General features: G+C 37.4%; 2 protein-coding genes across 2 annotated transcripts; one reads left to right on the top strand and one right to left on the bottom strand.

The window, feature by feature from the left end:
* Positions 1-209: 209 nt before the first annotated feature.
* On the top strand, positions 210-3,540 carry LOC128602732 (toll-like receptor 13). Its single transcript, XM_053616717.1, has one exon. It carries the CDS (start codon positions 524-526, stop codon positions 3,323-3,325), a length of 2,802 nt encoding a protein of 933 aa, XP_053472692.1. The 5' UTR covers positions 210-523; the 3' UTR covers positions 3,326-3,540.
* Positions 3,541-6,011: 2,471 nt separating this feature from the next.
* baxb (BCL2 associated X, apoptosis regulator b) lies at positions 6,012-14,470 on the bottom strand. Its single transcript, XM_053616704.1, has 6 exons — positions 13,856-14,470; positions 13,717-13,747; positions 11,472-11,642; positions 10,374-10,509; positions 10,167-10,271; positions 6,012-7,215 (listed from the first exon to the last, which is right to left on the bottom strand). Exons 1-6 carry the CDS (start codon positions 13,875-13,877, stop codon positions 7,069-7,071), a joined length of 612 nt encoding a protein of 203 aa, XP_053472679.1. The 5' UTR covers positions 13,878-14,470; the 3' UTR covers positions 6,012-7,068.
* Positions 14,471-15,203: the final 733 nt, after the last annotated feature.

Here is a 15,203-nt window from a genome sequence, read left to right as displayed (position 1 = left end):
TTGTCTGTGAGCACAATTCGCCCTGCCATCCACAAATGCTGGTTAAAGCTCTATCATGCATAGAAGAAGTCACATATTAATAAACAATTGCAAACACAACACTGGTTTATCAAATTCCCTTTCCATGTCTGAATTGTTGAATGGGACTAAGAGAGAATATTAAAGATGAAACTACTTACTATATAATGGTGATTTGTATTGATCTGTTTTTAAAATGATGATATGCCTGTGAAACAAATGAGAAGTATGAAAAAAGAGGAAGTGAGAGGCCATGGTCTATTTTGATGTTCCAGCAAATGTAAATTACTTTAAATGCTTCAACCCTGAGAAGTTGATCTTTACTGCACACTCATTGGAGTGTCTTGACAAACTAGAGAACAGTCTCTAAAATACAGAAATCGATCTAAAATCTTCAGGAATTAGTTATTTTAATTCACCAGGGTTAAAAAGTTTGCAGGAAAAAACAGCTTTACTGAACAAGTCTGATCTTCTGTTGCATCTCTTGGACGAGGCAAGATAAAACATGCAGTTTTTCTCTTTTGTTATTTTCAAAAACCTTTTGACATGTGTGCTGTGTTGGGTGTCTGAAAAATGTTTTGTCTATGAAGATTACTTGGATGTAAAATTAGTAGGGAACTGTCCAAAAAGTAACCTAACAGGATATTGTAGAGGCGTCTCCAACGTGGCACTCGATCTTGCTGGGATTCCACCCCATCTTGAGGTCCTCTGTGTGGACCTTATGAAGGATTCAAGTCTGCATCCTTATTCTTTCTCAAGGTTTCAGAAACTCATGAAGTTAAAAATCTTTGGAAAAATCTCTGCCGTCCACCCTAGAGCATTTAAAAATCTTTCAAGTTTGCAAAGTCTGGAAATTGACTGCTCACAATATTTAAATCTCTCACTTTCGTCTGAGATTCTCAATGACCTTCAGAATGCCACAACTTTTTCATTCATCAACTGCAGGCTCTCATCCATGGCAACAGACGTGTTCAAAGGAATGAAGAAGTTAGAACAACTCGTATTCATAAACAGCATAGACGACTTTTCTGAGTTGTTATGCAGATTAACATTTGTGTCATCGTCATTAAACTATTTATATGTGAAATCTGAGAGTTTAGTTATTGACAGGCCAAATTGCACTTTTTCTAATGGGACTTCATTTGATGTTATGTTTCATGGAATTGAGAAGGTCAGTCTTATTCTTCTTCCCGTTAGACTAACAGATAAAACTGTGTTGAAATACTTCAAGAACATTTATATTTTAGCAATAAAATTTACTGATTTTGAAGTTTTAAAATCTGAAATTACAAAAGTGGAAAATTTAATAGTAAGATATTCCGAGAAGTTAAGCAGCTTTGAAGAAATCTGTGAAACTGCCCATGAACTTTTGTCGACTGCATTGAGTGTACATTTCTTATATATAACTGATTCTTTTGTGCTCAATTTAGATAAATGCATATGGCTTGAAAGCTTTGAAATATCTGCCAGTGATAATACAGCTAAATCAATTAATTTAACATTCATCAGCGTTCTGAGAAACCTTGTATCATTAACGATTCATTGGAGGCTTACGCCAGAGAGTAAAAATAGAGATAGGGCTTTGGCACTGTGTGAAAATCAGACTGATCTTGTCACAAAACTCAAGACAGTGAGCCTTTGTACAAACAATTTCCAAAATATCAGCTACCGACATTTTAGTTGCCTGCGAGAGCTTGAGGAACTGCAATGGGTGAACAGTGACATTGAACATATTGAAGATTTTACATTTAATAATACATGTTTGCTTAAAACTTTGGACCTTAGTAATAACAAAATATCTCAACTTACAAAATATACCTTCTTCGGTTTATCTAACCTAAAAACTCTCCTAATTAATGACAATAAGTTGCTTCTCATTGAGCCAGTGACTTTACTTCATTTAACATCTGCAGAGTTTGTAAGTTTGGGAGTCTTTCAGTATCCCTCCTCTGAACCTTCAAAGATCTGGATCAACCTCAGTCTTCCTGAAAATCTGACTAAGTTGTACATCAGCTCTGGATTAAAACCAATGACCCTTCTTTTAAGCAAGAGCAGGAATTCTGAAGCGGGCCTCAGCCTGCATGTTTGTGGCCAGTCTGTGACTTTTCAGGATTGTGACAATACGCTTTTCAAATCTCTTGTCCATTTAACTGCAGAGACAGAGCAGTTGCTCTGTGGTCAGTCTTTTCCTGGTCAATTCCTCAAGTCTCTGAGACATTTTGTGATCAAAGCAAATCACAAGACAGCACAAATGGACTGGACTGATTTGAACCAACTGGTCAACCTGAAGAGTCTGATCTTTTTTAATGTAGATTTGTCTCATCAGTCTGGTCTTGATATGATTTTTCATAACCTCTCAAATTTGGAGTATCTACATATTTCTTTATGGTCAGTAACTTTTTTCAACAAAGACCTGACCAGAGACCTGCAGTCACTAAAAGTGCTATTTTTACATGCAGATGATGTGTTCAGTGTGATGGAAAACTTTGTAGAGCCCCTGAAAAACCTTCGATATCTTATCATGGATAAAGCACTTCTATACTGTAGCTGTGACAATGCTTGGATTACCAATTGGGCAAAGTATCAACAGAGTGTTCAGGTGTATTTCCCTGGGAGCTCACTGGAAAGTCTGCCATGTAAAACTGCACATGGAAAACAGTTTCTGCATAAGTATGCTCAAGACCACTGTTTAACTGATATCGACTTTCTCCTTTTTGCCTCCACCTCTCTGGGACTGGTGTTCTTCATGCTGGTAGTGCTGCTCCATCAGCTGGCTGGAGATTATCTGCTTGCTTTCTTTCACATAGCTCGTGCCTGGGTAGAGGAGGCCATGAGGGCAAACAGAAAAGGACATTACCACTTCGATGTTTTTGTGTCCTACTGCGGGAAAGATGAGCGCTGGGTAGTGGATGAACTTCTCCCCAACCTGGAGAAACGTGGACCCCCTTTCCTCAGGCTTTGCCTGCACAGCAGGGACTTTGAGCTAGGAAAGGACATTGTGGAGAACATCACGGACAGCCTCTACAGAAGCCGACATACCCTCTGCCTGGTTAGCCGCAACTACCTTCGGAGTAAATGGTGCTCTTTGGAGATGCGTTTGGCAACTTACAGATTACTGGCTGAACACAGGGACGTTCTTGTTCTGGTGTTCCTGGAGGAGGTTCCTCATCAACTCTTAAATGTACATCATAGACTGTCCAGGCTGGTGAAGACCCGGACCTACATAGACTGGCCACAAGACCCAGCTCTGCATAATGCATTCTGGGATAGACTATGGACAAAGCTTGCACCTGAAACTGCAATATAGATTCAAATATATTAATGTTTTAACATAAGATGCACCTTACCCAGTGTATTATATCTTCCCCAATTATGTAGTTCCTCAGCAAAAAATTGTGGCATTTTGTAGCACATTTCCAAGAAATTAAATCACTCATTTGGGCCGGTGGGACTTTCATTTTATCCATCAGGGCGTTCTAAATCACATGGACAAACTAGCCTGCAACTTACTGTACTATTGGACTATTTACCTACCAAAACATGATATCCTGCTTCTGGAGGATGCAGATGGAGGAAGAAAACAAAATTTCATCTCTGGAGGCCATATTTATTTGAGCCTGTATATACAGTCAGTAATGGAAGTGGTGATTTGAATGCCAAGGTATTTGTTTTTGATCTCACAAGCATCTGGAAAAACTCTGGGGGGAAGGGGAGAGAAAACATGACACAAAATTATTTTTTTTTTCTATTTGTCCTGTCCAAAATTCTACCATAAAGCAACAAGGAGGCTCTTCACAAGTGGGGAAAAAGATCTTATCCACGTATGGTACATACATTCATGCACAGTTTAACCAAGAACATGAGATAACAAGGGGAAAATGTCAGTTTGGATTTTATGTTGTCTTTGAATATTTTGAATTCATGAAGAGAGTTTTATGCTAGATACAACAGCTTTAAAATAAGCTGCTATCATAGAAAATACTTTTCTTGCTGGTTGTAGAAGCAGTCCTATTATTAGTAATATTATTAATGTAATATATTATTTTTAGTATAGTAGTAGTGTACTAGTGTTTTCTTTTGTCTTTAGGCTATTACTTATGAACATAATACTTTTGTAATGAATGTAAATTGTGTTTTATGAACATGACTAGTTTGCAGCATTAGTGCAATTCTTCATTATGGTATATGATTTTTTTTAAATAATTTTTTTTTACATTAATAGTTCTGCCAAATTAAACTAATATTCTATTCAAAATATTAATTGAAATAAAAGTATTTTATTTCAAGGCACTATTAGAGGCCATAGCTGCATGTGTGATATATCTTACAGCAGAGATGATGATGATGATGACTGTTCTTCTTCTTCTTCTTCTTCTTCTTCTTATTATTATTATTATTATTATTATTATTATTATTGATGAATTCACTGTATACGTTCTATGTGTAATAAAGACTTACATTGCCTCAGTTGCTTCTCTGACTAATTCCCTCTTTATCAGTGGACAGCCTCCTGTAGATAGAGCCAGGGTTTATACTATGTTCTTTCCATTTTTTAAATAATGGATTAAATGTTGTTCCACCAGATTTTAAAAGCTTACTTTTCCAGAGCTTTGTACCGGACATATTTTGAAAGCTCCTTATTCTTCATGATGCTGTTTGTTTCGGTTCTCAATCAAACTCAGGGTTGTTCCTCAAATCAGGTGTATTTATACTGAAAGCACATGACATTCTAATTATACACTGGTTGATTTAACTAGTTATGTGACTCTTGGTGGCAACTGGTTAAACCAGAACTAATTTAGGGGTTCACATCGAGGGGGGTGAATACTTATGCAACCACAAGTTTTCATTTTTTCAGCTATAAATTATTTTGCAAACTATATATAGAGAGAGTTCCTAGTCACTATAATATTATGGATTATTTAGTGTAGATGTAATTACATGTAAATTTATTTTAATTCCAGGTTATAACACTACAAAATGTGGAAAAGGTCAAGGGGGTGAATACTTATGCAAGGTACTATAAAGACTCCATTTCATATTAAACTGAACAAAATCCAGTCACATCACTCTAGCTTATTTGTGTAATGTCTAATAGCGCAAGTCATTAAAATATCTAACTGTAACACAAAGATCAATCTAAATGCTATAATCTATAAGCCTTTATTTAAAACATCTCCAGCATTGTTATAAAACTCCATATATATGTATAAACTTGAGTTGTCAAGTATTGATTAAGTAAAAAGTGCCCATCCCTGATCCTATGATCTACCCAAGGTCTTCACAAACAAAAATTCCCAGGAGCATTATTATACTACTAACTGTGGTGATAATAAATAATAAATAACAAGGCACACTGTAGACAAAGCACACTCAAGACTCTTCCTCAAATTCTACTTAAAAACAAACTATTTGAAATGTGTAATATCATAAGGTATCAATCTAAATCTGTATCTATATCTGGATATCTGTGAAGCTGCTCTGTGAGAATATCAATTGTTAAAAGCACTATATAAATCATATTGCACTGAAATTGAATTACTGAATTCAAAATCTATAATATTTTATATTCCGTTTCTTCACCATAACAACATAGAAACATAATCTTTATCAAATTTTCAGATTTAAAAAAAAATAAGTTTTGGAGTGACTTTCATGGATATTCAAGTGACAGTACTGTGCTTATTGCTGAGGTAGAGGTGTTACATGCTTACTACATGAAAGCTACTTAAAAAAATACACAGTGGTATTAAGTGTATAACAAAATATCACGAATGGTCTTCCTACTGTACATCAATAATCCATTGTCACTTTTGCTATTACTTCAATTGCCAAAAGAAAATTTATTGTGTAAATTTGTAACTACAAGTGCACAATGCATTATTGATAAAGTAATGTAAATCTAAAGTAAATATATATATATATATATATATATATATATATATATATATATATATATATATATATTTAACAATAGTTAAGGTAACACTCCCAGATGTCTACGAAACTTTCTATATTCTAGTAGTTTTTTAAGATATATTTAGAACTAACTAATTTAGGCATAAAATTTCAGAGATACCTTAGTTTCTGGCACTTTCCGTTTTCATTTTTCCAGGCAGGTTAATAGACATACCCCTGAACAGAATTAACCATAAACCCTCTTTCCTCTTGAGATATGTGTAGTTTCTACAGAGGAAGTGGCAGAGGTAACAGTACAGGTTCCCAGCCCTGGTCCTGAAGAATCCCCTGCCCTGTTTTCCCTGCTCTAGTACCATAGGTGGTTTTGGGGAGAGTCTGAACCCTTAGTTCAGTGGACAAAGTCTCCAAAGGCATTTTTTTTCCACTAGGTTAAGTTGGAAGGAAGTGGAACAAGGCCCGGTTGACACTAGAAAAATAACGACAGCGAGAGGAAATAAAGGTAATCAAAATGTTTTACAACTAGCCTGGCTCTCCCAGCATACTACTTTCGTTGTGTAATTCTAGCTCAGCTATGTAATGCTATTAAAAATATTGCATAGGTATACCATTGTGCAGTGCAGTGCAATACAGCAGCTTAATATTTTGAGAACAAAAAAGTCCAATTGGCCCATTTAAGAGGCTGACTGGCTCCAGCCTGGCGCCCCCTATTGAACCGGTCTCGAACCACCACTATATAACACACCTGGTTCAACTCCGAAATCGCTGGTAATGAGCTGATTGGTTGAATCAGGTATGTCAGAGCAGGGAAAGACTAACATGTGCAGGATACTTGTTACTCCAGGAACTGGAATGAGAACCTGTCTGTTAGGGAAAAAGGTTTCAGTGTAGTTTTGCTGCAATTTGTCTTGCATGCAGCAGAGGGCTCTAAACACTACCAACTGCTACCTAAATGTATACAACATTTATACTACAGAATAAAACATTTAATAGAATTAATATTTATATGTAAACGTTCTAAAATGTATTAAGATCTAGAAGTATCACATTATTATAAACACATTAAAAGCTTTCATTTGTCACAGTGCATCTCGTTTGTTCTCTTCCAGCCTGCCTCTCTTCTCTCTCTCTCTCTCAGCTGCTTATTCTGAATTTCCAGACAATGACACTTCCCAACAGAATCCCACAGAAGAATGCCACGACTGGAGATGGGATGGTGTAGAAGGAGGAAGCTGAGATATGCTCGATAGAGAACTGGGTCAGTGCTGAAATGCTGCTGATCTGTAAGGACAATAATGCAGGGAGAAGCATTAAGATTAAAATTGTGCATTATAAATTCTTCCAGTCTTGCTTCGTTATTGCCTCACTTATCAGCAAGACATTCGTCAAGACTGCCTGTTCTCTGCTCCAGCACCCAGGTAGTCTAAAGAAATTCCCCTGACTGTCACTGACTGTTTTCAAACGAAGATCATTAAACACTTAAATGAACACTAAATCTACACAGTTTTTTTTTAACTCTAACTTTCTCAAACTTTTGTAGAACGCAACAGGGTTTTAACTGTATGGCATTCTTAGCTCATACCGTATTTTTTTCTCGTATGAGGATATGCTTGTCAACAGAGACCTCAATGTACGGTACATCTGGAAGCCTCTCTGGATAAGAGCATAATGTAAACGTCTTGGCTCTTGACCCTTGATCATTGTTCACTTTGATTGTTCATGTTTGATTTCAGTCTCATACAGCATGTCTGTGCATTTCCAGCTTCTGTATTCCTAGTTACCTTCTTTCTTATTTTCTTAGTTTCCTGGTTTAAGACCCAGCCTGCCATTTACAGTGCATCCGGAAAGTATTCACAGCGTTTCAATTTTCCCACATTTTGTTATGTTACAGCCTTATTCCAAAATGGATTAAATTCATTATTTTCCTCAAAATTCTACAAACAATACCCCATAATGACAACGTGAAAGAAGTTTGTTTAAAATCTTTGCAAATTTATTAAAAATAAAAAACAAAAAAAGCACATGTACATAAGTATTCACAGCCTTTGCCATGACACTCAAAATTGAGCTCAGGTGCATCCTGTTTCCACTGATCATCCTTGAGATGTTTCTACAACTTGATTGGAGTCCACCTGTGGTAAATTCAGTTGATTAGACATGATTTGGAAAGGCACACACCTGTCTATATAAGGTCCCACAGTTAACAATGCATGTCAGAGCACAAACCAAGCCATGAAGTCCAAGGAATTGTCTGTAGACCTCCAAGACAGGATTGTATCGAGGCACAGATCTGGGGAAGGGTTCAGAAAAATTTCTGCAGCATTGAAGGTCCCAATGAGCACAGTGGCCTCCATCATCTGTAAATGGAAGAAGCCTGGAACCAGCAGGACTCTACCTAGAGCTGGCCGCCTGGCCAAACTGAGCGATGAGGGGAGAAGGGCCTTAGTCAGGGAGGTGACCAAAAACCCGATGGTCACTCTGACAGAGCTCCAGCGTGTCTCTGTGGAGAGAGGAGAACCTTCCAGAAGAACAACCATCTCTGCAGCACTCCACCAATCAGGCCTGTATGGTAGAGTGGCCAGATGGAAGCCACTCCTCAGTAAAAGGCACATGACAGCCCACCTGGAGTTTGCCAAAAGGCACCTGAAGGACTCTCAGAACAAAGACTGAACAAAGATTGAACTCTTTGGCCTGAATGGCAAGCGTCATATCTGGAGGAAACCAAGCACCACTCATCACCTGGCCAATACCATCCCTACAGTGAAGCATGGTGGTGGCAGCATCATACTGTGGGGATGTTTTTCAGCGGCAGGAACTGGGAGACTAGTCAGGATCGAGGAAAAGATGAATGCAGCAATGTACTGAGACATCCTTTATGAAAACCTGCTCCAGAGTGCTCTGGACCTCAGACTGGTGCGAAGGTTCATCTTCCAACAGGACAACGACCCTAAGAACACAGCCAAGATAATGAATGAGTGGCTACAGGACAACTCTGTGAATGTCCTTGAGTGGTCCAGCCAGAGCCCAAACTTGAACCCAATTGAACATCTCTGGAGAGATCTGAAAATAGCTGTGCACCGACACTCCCCATCCAACCTGATGGAGCTTGAGAGGTCCTGCAAAGAAGAATGGGAGAAACTGCCCAAAAATAGGTGTGCCAAGCTTGTAGCATCATTCTCAAAAAGACTTGAGGCTGTAATTGGTGCCAAAGGTGCTTCAACAAAGTATTGAGCAAAGGCTGTGAATACTTATGTACAATGCTTTTTTTGTTTTTTATTTTTAATAAATTTGCAAAGATTTCAAACAAACTTCTTTCATGTTGTCATTATGGGGTATTGTTTGTAGAATTTTGAGGAAAATAATGAATGTAATCCATTTTGGAATAAGGCTGTAACATAACAAAATGTGGGAAAAGTGAAGCGCTGTGAATACTTTCCGGATGCACTGTAGATAATGTGTCTGCCCATGTTGAATTTGCAAGGCTTACATCCAACTGCATCTGGCACATCAATGAATTTGGTCTATAAGTGAAATATTTAGTCCATTTTGCATGTATACTGATGTTTCTTGAACTAGTATTTTACGATATCTAACCTAGGCCACTGCACGGTATACAAATGAGGTGCACTCAGTCACCAACATCACATCACACTGCAAAAAAATGACTTTTTATCAAGTGAAAATAGCATGAATGTGGTCAAATACAGTCCTTCAGAAAGTACTGGAACAGCAAGGCCAATTCTATTGTTTTCCTTATACACTGAAGACATCTTTGAGATGACCTTTTGTTTGAACTCACCCATTTTTTCAAGCAATCAAAAATATTAGAACATGTGATTGATAGGTGTTTCTTGCTGCCCAGGTGTGACCTGTTAAACTGACTGAAGAAGTCTTCAAGAAGATGTCTTCTTGAATCTAATATTACCTATATTGCAACAAGCCAAATATACTATTATTGTTAAACCTATTTCTAGACATTGTTTTTTTTTACTAATTTCATGCTAGTCTGAAGATAATTTTGCTCACTTTAAACATTAATGTCTAAAAAGAAGCAAAATTATCTGCCAATAGAAAAAGAACATTTAAAGACAGAAATGAATAAAAACATCTAAAAACAGGAAGAATAATCTCATATTTGATTCATAATAACCGATTATCCCTCTGAACAACTAGTGAGAGGTGCACAAAAAATTTTCCTAATGAATGTGAGTGCGTTTCTGCTTTCTTCTTACCCATCCGTCCATGTTGCGAATCCATATCAATAGCTTTGTCCTGAAGAAATCCAAACATGATTCCAGTATTTCTGAGAACACTGTGGGCAGGTTAGCCAGTACCATCTACTCAAGAAGGAATGAAGAAACGCGAGTCATTTACACACACAATGCACACACACACTCAGAAAAAAACAAAAAACTACAGCACAACAGTATCTTCAGGACCTTTACAGCCAGCTTTCCTACTGCGTAGAACAGCACAATGATTCTTCCCCAGTTGATCTGTCCATCGTAGAAGACACCATCCACAAGCTTTGAAAAAATCTTCCTATCACCCAGGCGTGCCAAACCATCGATCTGGCTGAAGGGTGCACAGATAACAGAAAAAGAGAAAATGATGATTGTAAACACTGATGTACTCAGGATGAAAACAACGGGAAATATAAAAAAACAAAAAAAAAACAACAAAAAAAAAAAACAGGAAAATAATCAACAACAGGTTGGTATGATGAACCTCAAAGTTGATTACTTTCCTAAAACAGCACTTCCCAAAGTGTTTTATTCATCTTACACCACAGCAATTCTGCCATTGATAACAATTTGTAATTTATTAATAATTAAGACTTAATATATTATATTTTATCAATTTATAGATACAGTTAATATTATGGAACATCCCTAAAACAAGTTAGTTCCGGTAACAGCAGTTATAAACAGTCAGTCCCCCAGTCATTTTAGTCTATATGGGTTGATGACATGCACTCTGTATTTCTCTTTATTTTTTATTTGATCAACAAATTGAATGCAAGTGTTCACTATGCACTCCTTGTTTGAGCATTTTGGCATTTGATGTACCAGTTGATTGAATATAACTGGCATATAACTGGGGCCCAAAAGGATGCGTTAGCCCCGGGCCCCGCAAAGGCTAACATAACCATCAGGTGGGTTAGATGTAATAAGTTAGATGTAATGAAGTGAATTATTATTTAGCTGACTCAGCTTTTTAAGTGCAGTGGAAACAGTGCCTACGTGAGCTCAGATTTTTAAATAAAAGGCACGTTAGGTCCAAGCAATTCAGTTATGTTCTCTAAAAAACACACTGGGGTGCACGGAAGGAGCCTCCCTGTACGGCGCAATCGACGTAATCGAAGTATCCATTGACCTTCGTCGTCACAGCGCCTGGCACACCCTGGGCAATGTTCAGTATTATACTGCTGAACGGCCAATCTTTCCACCACAATGGTTCCACCAGTATAATGAAGTGGAACCTTGACACGAAAAGAAGAAGAAGAAAGACACACTCAATGATTAAGTGACACTTACTCATTCAAGCTGTGTTCTTGATTAAGCTTATCACCAATCACTTTAACCGACTGAGCCAGCTGATCCAGCAGTTTCTGATGCTGCACATTGGCTAAAGGTTGAACCTCTGGGAGGCATGGGAGAGACAAGTGTCCTCCTATATTAACGTTCATCATCTGATCCTGAATCACCCTGAATGACACAAAGAGACATGTAGTTTGCTATTTGGTGGTCATAAGACTGCATTACTTGTTAGCTTCATTAGACTTGTAGCTCTAGTGAAGAAAAATCAGCTGAAAAATTTGGGTCATGAACAGAGAAAGATACGGGGACAAGGAACCAGAGACACAAAAACCAAAAGAAGCCCAGGTAAGAATTATTGTGAGACTTTGCAAGCAAAATGTATTACAACAGGTAATAAACTGAGATTACAGCAGAGGAGGACACATAGAAAAGTCACTACAGTCTTAGAAAAAAATGGGTTCTTCTAGGGTTCCTTAAAGGGTCATTAGATAATAAAGGATTCTTTTTTTAAAGGGCTTTGCTTATGGATCCTGAGTGGTACAAACTGAAAAGAGTTCACAGTATCATCAGGAGATCGCGAGTCCGAATCCTGAAGATGTCACAGCCACCTATGATCAGGATTCAAGAGACCAAACTGACCTTGTTCTCTGGGTGGAAGGAGCATATTCTCTCTCCACTGTCAATCACAGCAACACTAACCAATCGGCTAATGGGTGGGAATTTTCAAGTGACCAAATTGGGACGAAAATGTCAGGAAAATCCAAAAATGGGCATAAAGCATTTTTGGAAAGTTTAAACGTTATGTTTTGGGACCATCCCCAGGAACCGAAAGTTACTTTCAATGTCTTTCACCATTCAGTGTTTTACTCTGATGACTGTCTGTCATAAAAGGAACACGTTGTGCCTGAGGGAGTATAGGAAGTTAACTAAATAATTTTGTTTCATAATGGCTTGTAATACTAACAAAGATTCAAGAAGATCTTGATTTTCTATTTTATTCATGTTTACTTGTTATAATCAAATGTAGCTGTTTAAAGGGAATATTTTACGAGAATTCCATGAGAGCTGACAAGATGTGAATTCTGAGGCTTTTTATCAGGGATTATCTACTCTAATCTGTCGTCAAAACCCATAACCATGAGCAGGAACACAGGAACACGATTAGAGGAAGGAAGAAATGAAACAGAAATTACCTGGAAAGCTAAAACAGGAAAAAAGCAAGGCTGAGCAAAAAGGTTCAGAATCACAGTATTAACACATGATAACTTATTATGAGATACTGATAGTCAGGGGGGCATGTGGAAAACAGGAAGCAAACAGAACTGTTCATGTCATGGACAATTTGCATGATAATATGTACACAAAAAAACAGGCATAATTTATGAAGCTGGATATGAATGGATTTATTCACAAATTGCTCCGCAATGTTCCGGTGAATTTTTATATAAGGAGACTCACAAGTGAGAACCTCGACTGATCAGCTTCAAATCGTATATTCGATGACTTACTGCAATTTTATATGTGGTCATTCACTTCGGACAAAATTATTGGCACCGGATTTAGTGCACTTTCTACGTTTAATCGTCATTTTGAGGTTTTCTGCTGTTTGGGAGCTTTGTCTTTTATGGAGTTTTGTAGGTGCGACTAAAGGTAAATCAGCTGTGCCATAGACTGACATCTATCAACATGAGTAAGAAGAAAATCAGGGCTACTGAAACTTTGGTAAATGTGGTGGGAATTTTTAGTTCAGTTTGGCCTATAAAATGGCAGGCATTCTAATTCTCAGCTTTTATTTTATCTTTTTAACAGGGCTTGTCAATTGTGGAATCCAGTCTCAGAAATCACATATGTGAATCTTTTTTTGGATTTGAAACAAGTGTTCCATGTTCTTTCATCCTCATAACCCCATAAGTTGTGCATTATCATTGTAGTATTGTAAAACTAAAGCATGATTGGACACTAAACTTGTCTTGGCTGATTTATTTTAGCTGATTTAAGTGAAAAATTTATTTCCTGTGAAAATAATATATTTTTTTTTTTTGGGGGGGGGGGGGCAGGGGTGTTAGGAGCAAGGGTTAAAAAGTTTACTTTCACTTTCGGTTTAAAATGTAAATGTAGCATTACTGTCTGTAATATCTTCAGTACAAACTACTGACTTTAGACAGTCAGAACAATACTGAGTGAAGGTGAAATGAGAAATAAACAGGGAATTAAATGTATTTCACATCGAAAATAAACTCACCTGATTAAGAGGGCTTCTCCAATTTGGCCATCTGTGGGTGGAGGAAATAAGAAAACTTAATCCTACAGACTTCACCATTAAAATAAAATAAAATAAAATAAAATAAATTTAAAAACAAAGGAAAGATAATGACGTGTACCTGGTGTTCCTTCGTTAGACATGGTAAAAGTTATCTTGTTCTTTGACCTTTCTCTGACCAAGTGTAAAAATGGACTAAAAACCGTTCACAATAATTACTTCTACCGAGAAAAACCGGCGTCTCTAATCTAATACAGACTAGAATAAATGAACCGGACAGAAGTGACGTGGTTTCATGTATACCGGAAATACGAGTTTGTCATGCGACCTCGCCTTTAGAGCTGAAAGGTTACAAATAACGACATTTTCTTCGTCAGAGCCATACCCGACACTGAAAATTACACACTTCCCAAAAAATCCCAAGCCAGTTAGCTTCGCATTTCTGATGAACTGTTTTCAAATTAAAAATAAAAACAAAAACAAGATTTCTATAAGGAACACATTGACCAGCCTGACAGGATGACATTATTCAACTCCGTTAAAGTTAACTATCTATCAGATTAGGCCTTTATAGGTTCTTTGTTTTATATAATATACTGCTTAGAACCAGGTTCGGAGGTTAGGTACGTTTACAGTTCACAAGAGAAAATGAGAAAGTTTCCTGAACGTTACGCATGTTGTATTTCGCGTTGGGTTTTCTCGGGCAGTTACACAATATGGCCAGCAGATGTCACCAAAACGCAACTTATTTTTTAAAATATTGTTTTGAAACTGCCCTGCTGAAGAAAAAAAACAATGGAAATCATCACATCACCGACCATTTCTAATGGTTTCCAGTACAAATACCATTACAAACCATCAGCTGTTAACCATTAAAACCATTACCAAATGGTTTCCATTACGGAGTAGGACATATTAAAGACGTAGGTCCTTAATGGTATCCACTAGGCATAACATGCCACAAGTAAAAGGCAACAGATTTCCAGTAGAGACCCACAGGGACCATTACAGTTTCCATTAAAACCAAAACAAATCCCATTATAACCATTAAAACCATTACAAATTCTATGAGGGTTTCTGTTGTTTTTTAACCTTGAATATAGTTCACAACTGTAGCAATGTCTCTCATCACCACTTCAAGCTCGGGTGGGATTTCTTTTGATGCCAAAGCGTCCCGATGAATAAATGTCGCTGGTGATGCCTTTGCAATTGGCCCAATCCAGACCGCATTTTGTTATGAAATGTCATGATATGTGCTCCTGACATGCTAGAAGGTAATGTTAGGCAGCACAGAAGATAATCAACAAATTCAACTTGTCAAATGTACCAAACATAAACCACTGATATAGCCCTTGATGCAATGTCAGTGCTCTCGTGCAGCTGAATAGCAAAATCCTTTGCTGACTTCAGTCTTGCTTTGAGCTGTTCTTCTATGTGACACCGTATTGTCACTAAGAAGATTTATTTTT

Source organism: Ictalurus furcatus, chromosome 2 (assembly GCF_023375685.1).
Source record: "Ictalurus furcatus strain D&B chromosome 2, Billie_1.0, whole genome shotgun sequence".
Lineage (NCBI taxonomy): Eukaryota > Metazoa > Chordata > Actinopteri > Siluriformes > Ictaluridae > Ictalurus > Ictalurus furcatus.
This window is presented reverse-complemented; position numbering and strand designations above follow the sequence as displayed.

What these genes read in the sequence shown, in the direction of transcription:
- baxb (XM_053616704.1), bottom strand. Translation starts at nt 13,877, where the DNA reads ATGTCTAACGAAGGAACACCAG. An exon ending in GTCTAACGAAGGAACACCAG is followed by an intron (nt 13,748 to 13,855) that starts GTACACGTCATT and finishes CTCCACCCACAG; the next exon opens with ATGGCCAAATTGGAGAAGCC. An exon ending in CAAGAACACAGCTTGAATGA is followed by an intron (nt 10,510 to 11,471) that starts GTAAGTGTCACT and finishes TGCACCCTTCAG; the next exon opens with CCAGATCGATGGTTTGGCAC.
- LOC128602732 (XM_053616717.1), top strand. Translation starts at nt 524, where the DNA reads ATGCAGTTTTTCTCTTTTGTTATTTTCAAAAACCTTTTGACATGTGTG.